This window comes from Triturus cristatus, chromosome 4_2 (assembly GCF_964204655.1).
Source record: "Triturus cristatus chromosome 4_2, aTriCri1.1, whole genome shotgun sequence".
Lineage (NCBI taxonomy): Eukaryota > Metazoa > Chordata > Amphibia > Caudata > Salamandridae > Triturus > Triturus cristatus.
The window spans coordinates 420786498-420804382 of NC_140586.1; the positions used below are offsets into that span (position 1 = coordinate 420786498).

A 17885-nucleotide genomic window follows, 5' to 3' on the forward strand; every position below is an offset into this window, starting at 1 on the left:
AATTATCTCAAGGGATGAAAAAAACAGCACATTATCGATTCAGTTTCCACATCGACCGATAAATCTATTACTAGCCATCAGGCTATTTTAGAAGAGTTTGTTATGTTTTACAAATCTCTTTACACGCCTTAATCAACTCCTCCTTCCTCTGCGATTGTGGATTATTTACATCACACCCCTCATTCTGCTGTTCCTGATTTGGACTTCGATTCTTTAGAGAATTACCTCTCTACTGAAGAAAATGCTGCAGCCATACAAACAATTAAATTAGGGAAAGCGCCTGGTCCAGATGGTTTCACAGTAGAATTCTATCTTCACTTCTCCAATATCCTTCTTCCTCATCTGTATCACTTATTTATTCATTTTACTACATCTTCTTCTACTTCGGGCACTTTCCAGAAGCTATAATATGTCTTATTCATAAGGATGGTAAAGACCCTCGTGAATGTAAAAATTATAGGCCTATCTCTTTGCTGAACATTGATTATAAATCTTTGCTAAGCTCTTCGGTTAGAAGCTTTTCTTCCCCACCTTATAGGTAAAGTACAGTCAGGGTTTATCAAAGCAAGGCTTATATCGGATAATGCAAGGTTGCTTCTGAATGTTCTTAGTAAAGCTCCTTCTTTTAAATTTGCTCTCGCAGCCATAACAATTGATGCTCAGAAGGCATTTGATAGAGTAAACTGGGATTTTTTTTTTCATTCTTTAAAATGGCAATGGATTTGGCACTAAAATTATAGCTCTTATCTCCCTCTTAAATCATGCACCCCGGGCATCAGTAATGGTAATGGCAGGATTTCCTCATATTTTCCTCTTAATAGGGGGGTTAGACAAGGTTGCTGACTTTCTCCTTTATTATTTGTTTTAGCTCTTGAGCCCTTTCTTTCTCAGATCTGTCTTAATCCTTCGATCTTTGGCTTTCCTTATGGAGACCGGCGTTTAAAATTTTCTGCTTATGCATACAATATTATTTTCTTTATTTTTTCTCCTGAGGAGTCGCTACCTTCTCTATTGCAATAAATTTCTCTATTTTCTACTGTCTCTGGATATAAAATTAATAAGGATAAAACGGAAATTTCCTACTTACTTAATACACATTCAGTAACTCTTGTTCTTTTACTGGTTATCAGTGGTCCACTTCTGCAAAAATTAAATACTTGGGGGTATGGTTTACCAACTCCATCCCTGACACGGTTAAAATTAATTTTACGGAACTTAGTATCAAAATTGATAAGATTCTCTCCTCTTGGAATCCTCTATTTCTATCATGGTGGGGCTGTTTAGACTCTATTAAAATGATGATTTCTCCCTTACTGTTACATCTTCTTTCTATGTTGTCAGTTCATATTTCCAAATAGTTTTCTATTTTAAATCAACACGCTACTCCTTAAATTTCTTTGGAAACATAAAAAGTCAAGGGTAGTATTAGTTACTTTACAATAACTGAAATTGGTGGGGCGGAGGGTTAATTTTCCTCCCTTTTAAAGTTATCATAGAGCTTTTGCTTTGCGCCAAGCGGCGCTTTGGACTTATGATTTATCCTCATCCTTTTCTTCTTTATGGCTAGATATTGAGCGTATTTCTCTTCTTCCCTTTAGCTTTAAAGAGGTCCTATCTCTTACTACTAGGAGGTCGCTTCTTCATTTCCCTATATTATGCAACAGCGTGTTGCTGCTCAAATCCACTTTTCTTCCACTTACTCTTGATACGACCTTGTTTTTGAAAATGCCGATATGGAACAACCCCTTACGCAAGATAAATGATAGACCCTTTGATTGGTGTACTTGGAAGGATAAAGGCTTAATGTGGGTATCTCAACTTTTTTTAATAAAGATTCCCCTATCTCTTTTCCTCAATTTTGTCTTATTTATTACTGCTCTAGGTCCTTTTATACTCACTTTTTATCATTAATGAACATGGTTTTTGATGTTGACTTCTCCCTACAAAACTCTTCGAAGAAGGTTCCTTTCTCTTCTGGCATTACTGAATATTTCTGAAAACAGGCCCTAGGGCTTCAGCGATTTATAAGTATTTCTCCCTTGCTGATCCCTCCAGAACCAAATCCAAGTCTGAGTTTTTATGGGAGAGAGATCTGAGAGTTTCTTGGACAATCCCTTTTTGGAATATGGTATGGGAACGCATATATAAAAATCTTGTGGTCTGCTGGTATTACACAATCTCTATTTTTTGTTTATCATCGCCTATATTTTACTCCCTTGCAGTGCTCCAAATTCTCCACCGATACCCCTGCTAAATGTTGGTCTTGTGATTTTCCTGATGCATATTTAATGCATATCTTATTCAATTGGGCCAATACCCGTAATTTCTGGTACAAAATTTGGGCTCAGATTAAGAGGATTTTAATTTTGATAGCCCTTTCAATATTATTTATCTTTTTTTGGGAACACTGTTCAGTTGGCTCACTCCATCTTTCCCTAATAACAAACTTTTAGATATACTGTTAGCAGATTCCTTTAAACTTGAAATCATCAGATAAGTTATCCTATAAAGCATGGTGGGATTCGGTGTGCTCATTGTCATAAGTTAGCTACTATGTATGCTATACAATGCACATCTTCCTACAATGTGCAATTGGTATGGTTACCTCATATCTTTACCAAGTTGATAGTGATGTATCACATACTGTTTCTGAATTTTACCAAAGTTTCCGCCCTCTATGAATTTCTCTCTCTGTCCTCCTTTTATATTATAGTACATTTTATGGTGTGTTTATAGATATATTGTTTATCATAAAAGGTTAACCTAGAGGCAATATTTTGTTATTTACATTAAACACTTATGATTTGTTCTAAGTCCTCAATTTCTCCCTCCCTCCCTCCCCTCCCCTTCCTTCCTTTTCTTCTCCTACCTCTTAAAATTATAAAGACTTTTATGGTTTTCTTGATAGGGTTTAATACTGCATATGCACCTCTGATTATTATTGTTGATCTTATTGTATTGTTGTTATGCAGTATATCATGAATTTAATAAAGTATTTTAAATAACCAAGTCTAAGTGGGGCAGTACCCAGATCCTTCCTCCAATTATGCCAGTGACTGTTCATCCAGCAGCACCTAAGCTCCCTGTTGTGTGTGGCTGTTTAGGAGGAATACACAAAGCTCAACTACCAGCTACAGCTTGTCATGTGACTCAGTTACAGACCTTGGGCACTAAATGAATAAAGCAGGAAAATGTCAACTTTTTGAAAGTGATATTTTCAAAATTGTAATTTAGAATCTGACATCACCATAAGTTGAGATTTTTCATTACAATTCCAAAGACACCAAACATGAACTGGTAACCTGCTCCCATTTGGACATTACAGCTTATTAAATGTAATAAGGTAACTCCAATGTCAGTCCATGGGAGAGGTAGGTGTTGCAGTAGTGAAAAACAAATGTTATGGGTTTTACACTACCAAGACAAGTAACATTTAAAATGACATGTCTCACCTTATAAGTACATTGCCCCTTGCCCTCTGGGCTGTCCAGTGCCTACCCTAGCGGTGACATGTGTATTAAAAATAGAAGGTTTGGGCCTGGCGAAAGGGTTATTTTGCCAGGTCAAAATGACAGTTTGATACTGCACACATAGGCTTCAATGGAAGGTCTGAGACATGCTTAAAGGGCCACTTGAGTGGGTGGTACACCAGTGCTGAAGACCCACTAGTAGCATTTAATTTTTCATGCCCTGGGCACATGTAGTGCCACTTTCCCAGGGACTTACAAGGAAAATAAATATGGCAATTGTGGATAGCCCAATATTACCATGGTTTAAGGAGTGAGCACATGCACTTTAGTACTGGTTAGCAGTGGTAAAGTGCTCAGAGTCCTAAGGCCACCAAAACGAAACAGCAAATTAAAATGGATGATTAAGGCAAAATATTTGGGATAGGCTAGCCTAAGGCCCAAAGTTCTCACACTCCAGATATGCAGAAGGCACAGTTTTCTTTGACTTTTTCGAATTCATTGTTCAGCTATGGTCCTGTAAAATGTGTCCAACCCACTGCTTGCACAGCAATTCATGGTTTGGTGCCCCCACATGGACAAAACAGTTACCAAGATTAGGATGAAGGTATGTTCAGTGTGAATGAAACAGACTAACCAAAGGAGCAAGGACCTTTGTTAATATGCAGGAAATCAACTTAAGGGCGCAATTGGACCTAAATTAGGAGTAGCGCCAATGTGCTGCAAATCCTGGAATTTCAGTTGGAAAGTCTGAATGGGAAAGTGGAAAAAGATGCATCTTCTAGGTTTGCAAACTTCAAAAATATCACAGGTATTACCACAATACGAATCCTTTGAAGGATTTGTTTTTTTGAATGATACCATCAATAAATAACGTTTCACCACACTGGTCAGGCGAAATTGACTTCCTGACTCTTGTTTCTCACTGGTACTTGGATAATCAGTCGCTCCTCAGAAGATCTTGCACCTCACTCCACACAGCTCATCTCCTTTGTGGGTTCTTGGAAGATGACATATTAGCAATCAGCAGTCAGGCGGAAAGTAAGCAACGATAATCATGTTATCCAGTTGAATCATTTCAAAGACCCATTGTTTCGAAAACCATTTGGGTCTAGGTTTCAAATCTAGCCTTCAACCAGCTGTCCCATAGCAGAGTCTGAGCGTAGGGCTCATGTGTAGTCAGGAAGGATGATTTTGAAGCACGACTTGATAGAGTTGCTACTGCACAACATATCAATCAAATACTGACAGATGATTTGACCTTGAAAATGATGATTGTGAGGCACGATACCTTATAGATGGGAGTAACAAGAGGTGTGTTGGAGTCATAAGGCTGTGCTGAAGCCTGCAGTATATATGGGAGGTCCACCGTTTTCTTCAGTTGAGGTCGAGGTCCAATTTACCTGTGGTCCTAGAATGGCAGCTTCAAGAATGTGGACTTCAGCAGTGTCTGAATGTCAGTGTCACAGCAAACGTTTTATCATGCCACCTCAGCACATTTATCTAGGTGGTCCTACATGGTTGCATCTTCAGATGCTACAGAAATGCATCCATAGATGTTACAGAGGTGCACACAGAAAGAGTAGATAAGCAAAAGTAAAGATTTTGCTGCTTCAGGAAAGTCTTTGTCAAACATTTCCATGGTGCACAGTCTAGATCAATAAGTAGAAGACACATTATCTGGATTCTTACAGCTTTTTGAAGAATGTCTTTAATTGATGGAGGCTTTGGCAATCCTGTAATTAGTGAGTATATCTGTCTCAGGTAAATATTCCTCTGAAACACGGATGGCTGGAGCTAACTAGATAGGCTATTTTTGCTTGATGTATTCCAAACACTCATGCAGGACCTCTGTTTAAAATGGTTTTTCCTGAGTCCATAGTGCCATCCACTATGTCTCCGGCCCTAATATTTCATGTTTGGATATTTGGACTTGGCTCACATGAGAAGAGTCTGAAGATGACTGTATTCACTGTGTTGCCAATCATAGTCTTCAGCTGCTCAGTTGACAAGCCTGCATGGGCCACTGTCAATAGATACATGTGGAGAAGTCCCATCCTTTTTCTGTGCTTTGTTTGCTTTTTCACCAACCTCTTCTGTTCACAGATCTGCTGAGGTTGGAGAAGCATGCATACTGGAGACCAGGCATTGCCCCTTACCTTTGCCTTCTCCATCACTGCATGCATCCATGGCTTTTTGTTGTACAAGACTTCCATTCTGTAAATGGGGCAGACCCTCAGAAACAGCCTCTGTAAAATACTCTCCAGTGGCGCAGAATAGGTGGGTTTTCATTGTAACATCTTACAGGAATGACGTATATGCATGCTGGTTCAGCCTCAGTTATGTTACATGAGGCAGTCATCATCAACGCTAGATGGGCTGCTGGTCTGTGCTATTACAGGATAACATCAGTTCAGCCAACCATCCTGGTGAACTGCTGCTCCTGAATCAACCCACAGGGTGGATGGAGGGGGATGGAAACCCAAACTGCGTTTCCCTTGGGGTGCCTGACAACATCGCCCACAAGGCCACTCGATTTGTAACCACATAGACATCCCCTTCAAGCATGTATGTTCTTATTTCATCATTAGGGGTGTGCTCTACAAAGTAGTACCCGCTGAAAGAAAAAAGTCTGAGATAACTAGCAATCTATACCTACATCTGCTTAGATGCAAACACCTGTGATGTATACTGTGTAGCTCCCTGTCCCACTGGAAACACGAACATGTAGGAAGTGAAGTGGGAGTTGGTTGTTTCACACTTGCCCAACAGAGGAAGCTCACAAAAACATCTTTGCAAGAGTTGTGTTTCTAATCTATGAGGCAACAGAGGCACCTGTCCCTAGGGTGGAGAACATCAATTCATGAGTACTTGGACAAGGAAGAGAGACAAAATAGTAAAGACCTGATCCCAACTCCGATAGATATCCCAGTAATTGATGTATGAGTATTTCACCTGTAAGTACTTCTGAGTATTTATACACACTAGACTATGGAAAAGCTCAACTAAATATTTAAGGTCAAAGTGTATAACTTTGAAAATCAAGGTGTCTTTCATTTCGTCAACGTTATTTGATTGAAACAAAGGCCATAAAAACACTGATCAACATTTTCAAAAAATGTAAGTATAGGAACTGGACAGGGAACAATGTGGATGTGGAGTGGATGATTACAATAGAATGTAACACTTTGTATCACTGAAATCTATAGGTCTGAAAGCCATTCTAAAAATGTGTATAACCAATTGCCTTACAAATGGAGGTTGCACATATATGATGAGTGCAATCACAGCAAGAAAGTGCAGGTTTAAGATTATGTTGTATGCTAACTGCACAATGTGGAAGAGAGTGCAAATGCATATTATCCATAAAGGCTCATTGACAAGACCTAAAATTCCCAGCTGTAAAAAACATCTGAATGCAGAACTTGGTCTTTGTGCTTTCACATTTGTTATTTAAACAGCACATTTTATTTGTCTATATGACCAGATTAGGACGCATTTCCACAGTTACTGACCTTGTACAACAAGTTTCAGTTCTGTTCTCTGACTTCCTAGGTCGTTGGATGATTCACACTCATAAACCCCGGTATGTTCCTCTTCAGCCTTGAGTACTATGTATGGATGCTGTTCAGTGGTGAATCCCGCCTCGCTCTTCTTCCTCAGGGTGATGTGTGGAGCAGGCACCCCGAGAGACGTGCAAGTGATGGTCACTTTGTCACCCACCTTCACAGTGGCATTAGGATATACTGCAAGCTTTGTGCTTCTTGGTGGACCTAAAGAATGCAATGTTTAAAACAACAAGGATGAAATTAGCACTCGAAAGTTATATTTACTGTACAATAAAATGAAAGTGAAGGTACTGGGCAGATTACATACATTTTGCACTGGTGCAGTTCACTTTTGCACCAGGATTTCCACTAGAATTTGCACCAACTAGTTGTGAAACAAGCATTTGCAATACAATCAGTCTCGCCTTTGAGACCTTATATGTATTTAGATATGCAGCACATTAGCCTGGGTGCTAAAACATCTACTGTTCGTTAACATGGAGGGAAAATAAGCACAAAACTGCGTGACACGCCAGGTATGGGAACACATAGAGAGAAATATTGCCTTTCAGCTGGAAATGGTATAGTCCAAAGCTCTGTTTTTAATATAAAATCAGGGCCTTCGGTGATCATATCACTGAAAATACAAGATTTGAAAACAATATTATTGTCTTCTGGTGCTCATGGAAGACAATTTCTATGGACTGGAATCTAGAGAATGCTAAAGTGATTCTGATATTTTACTGACCTCTGCTGGTCATTTTCTATCAAAAAGTTAAATAGAGGCAGTTGCCAGAAAAATTAAAAATAGAAAGTCCCTAAGCCGGAAGCAATTCTGGTATTTTACTGACCTCTGCTGGTCGTTTTCTATTAAGACAGTTAAATAGAGGCAGTTGAACAGAAAAAAAAGTCTCTAAGTGGAAGCAGCAAGTCCTAGGGCTGATCTCCAGAGCACACAAAGTACATACACATATAAGTATGTACTAAAGTATATACAAGAGGTCTTGAATGCTCGACCTAAAAACAACATTGGCCCCACCTGATTAGTGCGAAACGGAATTAGCACAGACCGATTGCTGCAAAAAGGATATTGACACCGACTGATTGTGAAAAACGAAATTAACTTTGCCTGGTGCAAAAAATTTGTTTGTGCAGTGATCAGTGCAAATAAACAGGTTACTTACCAGAAATCTTAATCATTCATTCATTTCCTTTATTTAGGTTCATAAAATACCATAAAAGGTAACAGTGTACAAACATAAAAAGATAAAAAAGATAATACCAAATATATATATGTACTATAAAAAAAAAAGCTATGGATTAAAAAGTGATAAAACGGGTTGCATCTTTATCACTCTAGACCATGGTTCGATTCACAAAGGTAACGCTAGACCAAAAGTCTACCTTTGGACCTGAAGTCTAAATTTACAGCCAACAATATTGTCTAAAGACCTCAAAGTCCAAGTCAGGTAAGCTGGATGACAAGGCTTTTTCTATTACAGCATCTAAATATTGAAATAACCTTTCATTTGGTCTCCAGGCTGAGCAAAACTATTTCCAATTCAGAATGGTACTGAAAACACACCTGTTTAATTACTGCTGATAATATTTCCATTGGCTTTAACAAACTAGCGGCTGTCCGATAGTATAATACCAGATTTTGCCATAAATGGGAGCGCCAAGATACTTTGGTGATTGTAAGCTTTACAAATACCAATTCCTAGATCTAAGAACCTGGATCATGTAATCTATAGAGTGCTGAGGGCCACGTGGCAGCATTGCAAATGTCTTACAGGGAAGCCAGGAGTTTGATTCTCTACTGGTAAATAATCCCTGAACAGGAGCTTGAAGATCAACAGCTGCTGAATTATGAGCAAGAGAAATTGGCGGTTTAAGCCAAAAGCTAGAGTCGCCTCAGAGTGCAGATGACTCTGACATGCAAAATCATAAAAAAGGATGGGAGGAAAGAAGAGCAGCTAACTGTCCAAATCACCCATCTGAGCAAATAGCACCAAAAAAAAGTTTTAGCTGTGAAAATTTCAGATCAACCTGCTGAAGTGGTTTAAATGGAGGACACTGGAGAGACTTCAGTACCAAGGAAAATCCCGTCGTGGTATGGGGATTGAACCATAGAGCTCAAAAGAAAAAAAACTTTTCAGTAGATGAAAAAAACAAATCTGAAACTGAAGATATTTCTGACACCAAAAGGCCTGTAAAACTGCCCACTTCTTTTTCAGGGTAGAAACTGCTAACCCCCAAGACGAACCCATTTCCAAAAAAATTCAAGAATGTCAACAGGCTCACATGAGGCAGCTTGGAGTTTTGTTGATATACACCAGACTTCAAAATCATGTTGAGAATTATCTTCAATTAAGAATGTATGGATGGGGAGGTGGGAGTCGGGGAAGGGGATATTTGGAATACTTAAAGCAACCTCATTTACCCTCCAGAGCATTTAGGCTTAACCTTTCAAGTGCCAACCCCACAAATCTGGCCTCTGAAGACACTGCTTTAGCACTACAAGGACCATGGGAGGAGAAGGATTTAGCCTGTTCCTGATTTCTGAGGCATTTGAGGTACCAATGGGAATGGATTGAATGCAAACAAAAGACCCCCAAGGACCCTAAAAGTATAAAGCATAGATCATCAAAGCTTTTGATGATGAAACAAGACTGCAACACATGGGGAAGAAGAGCATTCTCCTCTGTGGCAAACAGATCCAGATAAGGGCAGCTGTACCAAATTCACACTCCTTAAAAGAATAAGGCACAGGCAAAGATCTACTGAGGATGGAAACACCAGGCTCAACTGGTCTGAATGTCCATTCCCTTTCCCCAGATTATAGACTGCCATCAGATAAAGGAGATTGGACTACGCTCATATGCAAACTTTCTGAGCTAGGGCTACCAAACTTGGAACTTGCATGCCTCTCTTTCTGGTGATATAAGCCTTCTCTATCTGATTTTCTGTTGTGACATTTAAATGCTGTGTGCATTAGAGGGGCAAAGTGCTAAAGCACTTGATAAATTGCTGCTAGTTCCCTCCAAATGGAGGAACTGTCCACTTCCTCTTGGTCTTGGATTGAATGTTCTCTGAGGGTTGACCTCCATGCGAATGTGCTTGTGTCCATGGTGATTATCAGAGGTGGCGGAATGACTACGGGCAAACCCTTGTCCAGATGCTCAGGAACCAACCCCAATTGCAACCTTTGTTAAAACTCTATTGGTTTCCCAGCATTAAAAAAAAACATGGTCATGTTGGATTTCAGTCCAGTGTGTAATGACACAATCGTAGGGAATGTTAGTGTTAAGATATGTCTGTGGTACAGAAACACATAAAAACCATTATCCGCCAATAGTAAATTACAAAACAGAATCAAACTCAAGTCAGTGGATCCATATATTGATGTATTTCCTAAACACACCCCAGCTTTTGTATACCAGTTCTTCCCTTTTGGCACAATGATCCATTCCCCTAGTCCATTTTGCGATACGGGGGATTCTTTCCTCGTCAATGGGGTATTATGTTTCTTTTGCCCTTCATGTATCTCATTGACACCACAGAGGCAACCAAAGTCTTCCCCCAATTGAAACGTTTAAGAGCCTTGACTTGTTACACTGACCAGGCTGTGTAATTCTTTAAAGTAGGAATTCACAGCTTCAACTGATGCCTGGGCAGAGGTAACAAATGCAGCTGAGCCCATGGGATCACCAGTAGGGAAGCATCCATCTCGCCCTAAACCCACAACCAGCCCCTGGACCTTGCTTCTCTGTGATACAACAAAGGTTACATTCTGGGTGGCAATTTCATCTTTCTTGAGGGAGGCAGAAACACTCAACCCAAGTCAGTTCCAAAGATTGTTATGAAGAATTGAAGGTCCTGAGTTAACAGAAGCTGAGACGTTTGTTGATTGCGAAGATAACCATGTTCCTGAAGGCATGTTATGTTATATTAGCAGGATTTGTAAAGCATGACTTCTCACCCCAGCGGTATCTAGGCACTGGAGCAGGTGTGAAGAGAAGCAAGGAGGAGACCCTTGGATGTAGAAAGAGGTTGTGCCAAGTTTTGGGTGTGAGGTATGAGAAATCTAGAACTCCTATTCTGCTTTTGTGGAAGCGGGGTGTATGTGCAAGAAAGGGAGAGGCAGAGTGTAGATGGCTGGTGGGCTGGTGGGCTGGTGCAAGTGAAGGTGGCAGTTGGGGTTTGCTGGTTCAGTGTTGTGCAGTGCCTTGTATGTGTGTGCAAGGAGTTTGAATTGATAACGTTTGTGTATCTGCTCCCAGTAGAGATCTCTGAGGTGAGGCATGATTTGGGTTCATTGAGGGAGGTCCAGGACGAGTCTGGTAGCGGTGTTCTGAAAGGACTGAAGACGGTGGTGTAGGTGGTTGGGGAGTCCGGCATAGAGTGCGTTGCCGTAGTCAAGTCTCTGGTGATTAGAGAGTTTAAGTGACAGTACGTCTGCTGCTCTTGGGAATCCATCTGAAGATTTGTTTGAGGATGCGTAGCTTGTGGAAGCAGGAGGAGCTTACGGCATTCACCTGTGTAGCCAAGTTGAGTTTATCAATATTTGTAATATTATCCCCATGTTTCGTGCATAGTTGGTGGGTGATGGAGTTGGACAGAGTCCTGAGGGCCACCAAGTGGAGACCCAGGGTTCCAGGGTTCTGGATAACCCTAGCACAATCCTCACAAGAATTTGGGAAAGAAGAGGCATACATCAACCAATCAAGTAGAAAAGGATTAATCTGTATTCCCTGAGAATTCAATACACCTACCAATGAAACAAAGACCTTTGTAAAAACTCTTGGAGTTGAGCTAGCTCAAACAAAAGCACTTGAATCAGGAAATGTACCAAGATAAACCCTGTGGAATATTTTAGAGTCCAGATAAAGGGGTACATGCAGGTATGCATCTAATTTATACATAGAAGCTAAATAGTGTCCTGGTATGACCACTGGTATAATCATCTGCAGTGTAGTTCTCTTTTATGTTTAATGACTGATGAAAGATTTGACCTTGTTCAAGTCTCCCTCCAGCTAAAGTAGCCAGATGGACTTTGAACCCGAAATAAAATTGAATAACATCATGAGTTCTGAACAAGGGGCTGAGTCAGAGACTGCTTTGTTCCGCAAGTCTTGAATGGCTCCAAACAGAACCCGATGACAAAGAGGACACTGAGTTAATGGGGTGGATCAGAAGATCTGGGCCAGAGGTTCTAAGAAGAGAATTTAACAGCTAGGCTTCATGATCTGCAACACCTAACTGTCTGTAATCAGGCTTTGCCAAGTTGTGAAACTCCTATAAGATGTCCTACCACAAGCCTCATTGGACCCTGCAGATAATCATACTTTTGAAGAGGCATGAAGTGGAGAGGCTGGAGCTTGCCTGGGCTCTTCTGAGAAGGGGCCATTGGGTCACTTCCTTGAGAGGGCTGATTCATACCCTCAGGAGTTGATAAAAAGACCAAAATATCTTTCGGAGTCAAACACATCCCCCCTTCCAATAGAAGAAACTGGTACCATAAGTTTACGATTCTCTATGAACTTTTTAACCAGGTACTCTAGCTAATGATCAGACGGTTTAGTTCTGGTAAAAGGAAGATGTGTATTCGAAGGCTTTTGGGATGCGCCTGCCTTCCAACTTTGTCTTTGTGCCACCACGGAAGCCCCTGAGGCAGCAGCAGCTACATACAATTCACCCAATAAAATATCCAAAAGGAATCAGACCTTCTTTTCAGTGATTGGCAAAACAGATGAACAGTCTCTTCCTTGTTGCATTTGTTCTGACAGCATCTGAAAGTCTCCACACTGTATAATTCAAATAAGTGGCGGACCAAAATTCTATACTAATGCAGAATACAATCTCTTTATTCCCACTGCTCTCATTTTACCAATTGCAACAGAGAGAGTGGCATCCTCCAAAATTAAGGGTCACAACTGAAGGAAATTCCTTGTAAATTGCTCCAAAGGGTAATGCCTCGACAGAAACGTGCAGCATAAGAAGGTTTCACTTCTTTCCACTCCACAAGGCATTACAAGGCATTACATTTCAAACAGTCTCATGCAATATGAGAACTTTAAGGCAATACAAAAAGAAATCCTCCCTACCCTGGGAATCAGGTAATGATATGAGAATTACTTTTTTCTCAAAAGTTGAAAAATGTCAGATTATTTCGGCCCTGAATAAATCCTCCTCTCCAGTCTTCTTGTTCATGCTCATAATGAGCCTCTAGCGGAACAGAGGCTTTGGCTCTTGGCATGGTGTGAGATCCCCTGGAGCCTCACCTCCCCCACTTGCATTATCATCATCTGTAACCTGTCTAAAGACAGGAAATGCTGTACTTGAGATTCAGACAGTAACTCAGTTAGTGCTGCCATGTGGCCACGTACCATGTGATGTTTCCAACCATCCCTGGTTTTGAGTCCACCGTCCTGAACCCATGCAGACTTCTACTTTCGCTCACCCTGATGACATCACTTGCATACTGTGATCTGTGACCGGTGGCCTGGAGCCCAAGTGGCTCGTAGTCATTAGTAGGCTTTCAAATCATTTTCATGGCGCCTGTCTAAATTTGGAATATGCCAAGTTTATCTCAATCGTCATCATAAAGGCAAAATGTGGCACATGTGTTTGTCATCGCAGCAAAGAGGGCCCGGCTGAGCGAAGAATGGAAGAGGAGTCTGATGCCCAGCTACCTCTGTGCATCCGAGGAGCTCGCTGGTGAGCAGGGTAAGAAGAAAGCTTGGTCTGCTATGGAGGGCTCTAGTTCACTGTCCTTCCCTGTGTTTCCCACCTGAATACCTTACACAAGGGCATAGAAGTAAACCCTTTTTGCCAAGTTTGTCTTACAAAACAGGTCCCTGTGAAGCAGGTGCCCAAAACAAACAAATGGACCTCGGCAGGGATGGTGCGCCTTGCCTATATCGGTTTCTGATAGGTATACATGCCCACCCTCCCGATTCAGGTGGGAGACTACCGATTTCAAGGCTACTATCCCGTCTCCCAATTCCTGCATGCAAAACCCGATTCCTCGGCGGGCTTCTGACTGCAGGCACTGGTCTTGAGTAACTCGGATTATGCACTGCCAGTAACCTGCTCCTGCAAGCCAGTGCACCACATTTTTGTTACGCTCTCTCTGCCTGCCATAGCGCTTTCTCCAAGGTCGTGACAGGTAAGGAAAAACATATATTTGTATTTCTCATATCCGATCCTGTAGCAGTGCACTTGTAAATCCCATATGTGCCAATCGATCTTATGCAGGCCGCAACAGAAGTCAATGGGAAAAAAACATTCCCCTGATTATTTTTTTTAAATCTCCCACTTTCCTGCTCCAAAATGTTGGCATGTATGCTGATAGGATAGCTCATTTGGTTGAGCGCCTGCTTCAGAGAGCTTGTGATGAGTTCCCTGCTTGTGTCGACTATCCCCAGCACTACTTTTCGGTCAACACATCAGCACCACAAGATTGGAGGACAAGATACCCTCTTTATAATTACTTCTGAATTTGAGTGGGCTGCACGCATATTAACTAGACATATTACTGGTAAATCTGACAACCCGATACACCCACTGTGGGGTAAAGTAGAAAAGAAACGTTCTGCAGTAAGGAACAGTAAAATACAGTACTTCTGCTTTCGAATACAATTTAATTTAGGTTCAAATGCTTAGAACAAATCCCACAGGGGTGGCGTAGACTTCCCTTCTACAGCTTATCCAAGTACTGACACCTTTACCCACTCCTGCGTACAAGATATCGAGGCCCCTGCTCACCATATGTAACAATATGGTAGACAGTGCTCTGGATTCCCGTCCACAGCCTTTCAGCCGCAGCGCCTTTGCACACATCTCTGTCCCGCCTACATTACTTAGTATCAAGCAGCTGTTTCCTTCAAGCAAGTAAAGCAAAAACTAAGCATTGTCAAAGCTAGTAAGACTCCTCTTGCTGACTGATGGCTTAGCCAGTCCTACGTTTTGCCCAAGCTGAAAGAACTGTCGAACTAAAGACGTTGATAAAAAAAAAAACATTGTGCTACACAAACAAATGATGGATGGAATGCTGAATACATCATACATTCACCCCGAGTCAAGAGATCTGGGTTAAATCCATATTTTTTGCTCACTATACCACCCCAGTTTAGACCAGTGCTTAATTTGTAAAATATTAAGTGCCAGGGCTCTGACCAGGAGGCCACTGCAGCTTGTACCTCCCATCGCCGCTGTCATTGCTGCCAAAACAACTACTAACCATCTCTCTCACTTGTAAATGCGACAGTTCCGATTATTCCAGGTCCCCAAAGCTAAAGGAATGACTTAGGAGGCAGGTATTAGTCATTTTTTAATGTATATTGTTCTCCTAACAACTGTTACACTGCTCATCTCTAAATTACATGAGCAGCGCCACCTTGTGGCAGACTGCCCTAAGTGTGGTTTTGACAATTAGGTGCCAGTGCCGAGCACCGGAAACCAATTAAGTGGCGGTGCTGAGCACCGGAAAGCTCCGGCTCAAATTAAGCACTGGTTTAGACCCAGCCATATGCAAATCAGTCTTGACCCTGTGCCTCATGGGAACAGTCCTTCCCTTCTGTGCAGCAGAGTGCATGCTCTGTACAGTCATAAGGAACTGAAAGCAATTTTTGTAATTTGAAGTTCACAACTTCCCCTTCAATCAAAAACTTTAATTATTGCTGCACACTTTTAGGAGCGGGAGAAGCAAACAAGGGCGAGAGTTTTTTATTTACTTTTCTCCAGTTTTTATATAGCACGAACTCGACCCAAAGGTATTGGAGTGCTTTACATGAGCACCAGTTACATTATAAAAGGACACACTTTTTTTTTTTAAGGCATGAAGAGATTCAGTGATTTGACCAGTATCATAGAATTGAGCTGACGCCGAGACTCGAACCTGCTTCCCCAGTTCCAAAGGTGGCAGCTCTAGGCTTTAGGCCACATTATCTCCTGGGTCAAAAAGCACACGAGAGAGAGAGGAAAACGGAGCACGGAGGCGGTTGGTGGGTGTTTTGAGGGAAGTAATGCACACAAGGGACAAAAGAAAAAGGAGACAGTACGGTGGTGCAGGGGTGAAAAGCACACAAGAAACTTGGAGTGTGGCAGGGATTTGCGGTTGGAAATAAAAGCACACAAATGAGAGCGAGCAATACAGAGCAGGGGAGGAACACAGGAGCGAAACAATCTCGTGGAGCGGTGAAGCATAAGGAAAAAAGTAGTTCCCTAAAAGTGATCAGTGGAAGAGCACAGGTAAAGAGGCTACACTCCAGGTGAGGAACAGACACAAGATGGCCAAGGCAAGCCATCAAATCTGCAGCAAGTAAATGAGAGTGACGATAATGTCAACCAATGGTAAGCAGTGGGCAAGCTGTACGCCCTATGTAAGAGCTGGTACACTGACATTAGGTGTTTAGGAATGTCTGGCAGGCTGCACCTAAAATAGGGAGCTGCTCAACTTCCCTTACTTGCTGAGCAAGAGGAAAGGCCTCAGTAAGTCAGTAAGCTTCTAAAAAGTAAAAGAAGCAGGTCTGTATTTTGTTACCCTCATGGCTGCTAAAGTGTGGCCTTCATGGGAGCTACAGAGTTTTCTTGTGGCAAAATGTGTAACTTTATCCAGTGGGGTCAAAGAATACAGAAGGAGACCTACTAATTGACAATTACAGTAGTCCTGTTTACTAAGCACTATTGAGGTGATCACTGTCTTGGCAGTTTACAAGCAAATGCAGGAAGAAAGGCTGTTTAGAAGGAAATGTTTCCGTATGTTCAGTGGTTGGAATTTGGCTGCTCTGGCTGTTATTTGTAATCATTGAAGTCTTTAAAGTGTACTCCAAGGTCCCTGGATGAAGGTGTAGTGGTCATAATGGTTAATGGGAAATTAATAGTGTAGGGTGTAGGGACCTATATGCAGAGGCATCAGAAAATCTGTTAATGTTTTGGATGAATTTAACCTATGTGAACAGATAGCCATCCAGTGGCGTATGACTGTGAGGCAGTTTGGAGTAGAAGTGGGCGAGCGACTGAAAGCTCGAGCCAGGCTTGAACCTGAAGCCTGGCTCTGGCTCAGCTTGAGGTCCCATTGTAACCTCGAGCACTGAACGAGCCAAGCTTTCATGTGGCTCTTACCTGCCTTACCCCACTCAGGATGTGGCGATATGACTTTTGAATCCATTGATTCTGGACTCCTCACTTAATCTCCTCATGCCTATAAACAATCGATGTGACCTTGTGTAATTGACTAGTGCTCATGTAATATGCTCCATTGCCTTTGGGTCAAATTCACTTTATATATAAACTGCAGACAAAATGCTCAGAGGTAAGACAAAGCCTTAACATAAGGACTGACAAATAGAAACCTATTTCCTGGTTGATTTGCGTAAAGTGAAACTAAAAAAACCTGGATAAATAGCACTTTCCCCACTTAAATCGTGTGATTTTGGGCAAATATTTTATTTCACCAAAACTCTTTTTTCTTCTTCATGGGGGGCGTGGCCAGGCTGCCGAACAAGATGGCCACGCAAAGCTAATGCTCCGCCGGAGGATCCCGACAAACACATCCTATCCGGACTAATGGAACCATAAAGCATTGTGGGCCCACGTAACAGAAGAAGTGGCGGGATAGCGGAGCCTTATTGTGTAGCCAAACCTTAAGAAATCGGTCTGTTCCAAGGCCTGTGAACGTTCATGGGCGGAGCCGACTGCTGAGACGGAGCGAGGCCTGGAAGAAGGCTGCGCCGACCGTGACCTCCAGGCAGAGGATTTCGGTGAAACGTCACAGTTGGTGCGATATACTGCTTCCTTCCGGCCAGGTGAGCGTGACGGATTTCCCTCCCTCCCCCCCCTCCTCTCCTCTGCTGCCCGCCACAAC

General features: G+C 41.8%; 1 protein-coding gene across 2 annotated transcripts in view; it reads right to left on the reverse strand.

Annotated features, from left to right (window-relative positions):
* Positions 1-17885, reverse strand: part of VCAM1 (vascular cell adhesion molecule 1) — a 75405-nt gene that overhangs the window by 33286 nt on the left and 24234 nt on the right. For both annotated transcript variants that reach the window (XM_085601901.1, XM_085601902.1), the window contains exon 5: positions 6983-7240. In XM_085601901.1, the coding sequence (XP_085458027.1) occupies positions 6983-7240 (258 nt within the window). The remainder of the gene's footprint in view (positions 1-6982; positions 7241-17885) is intronic.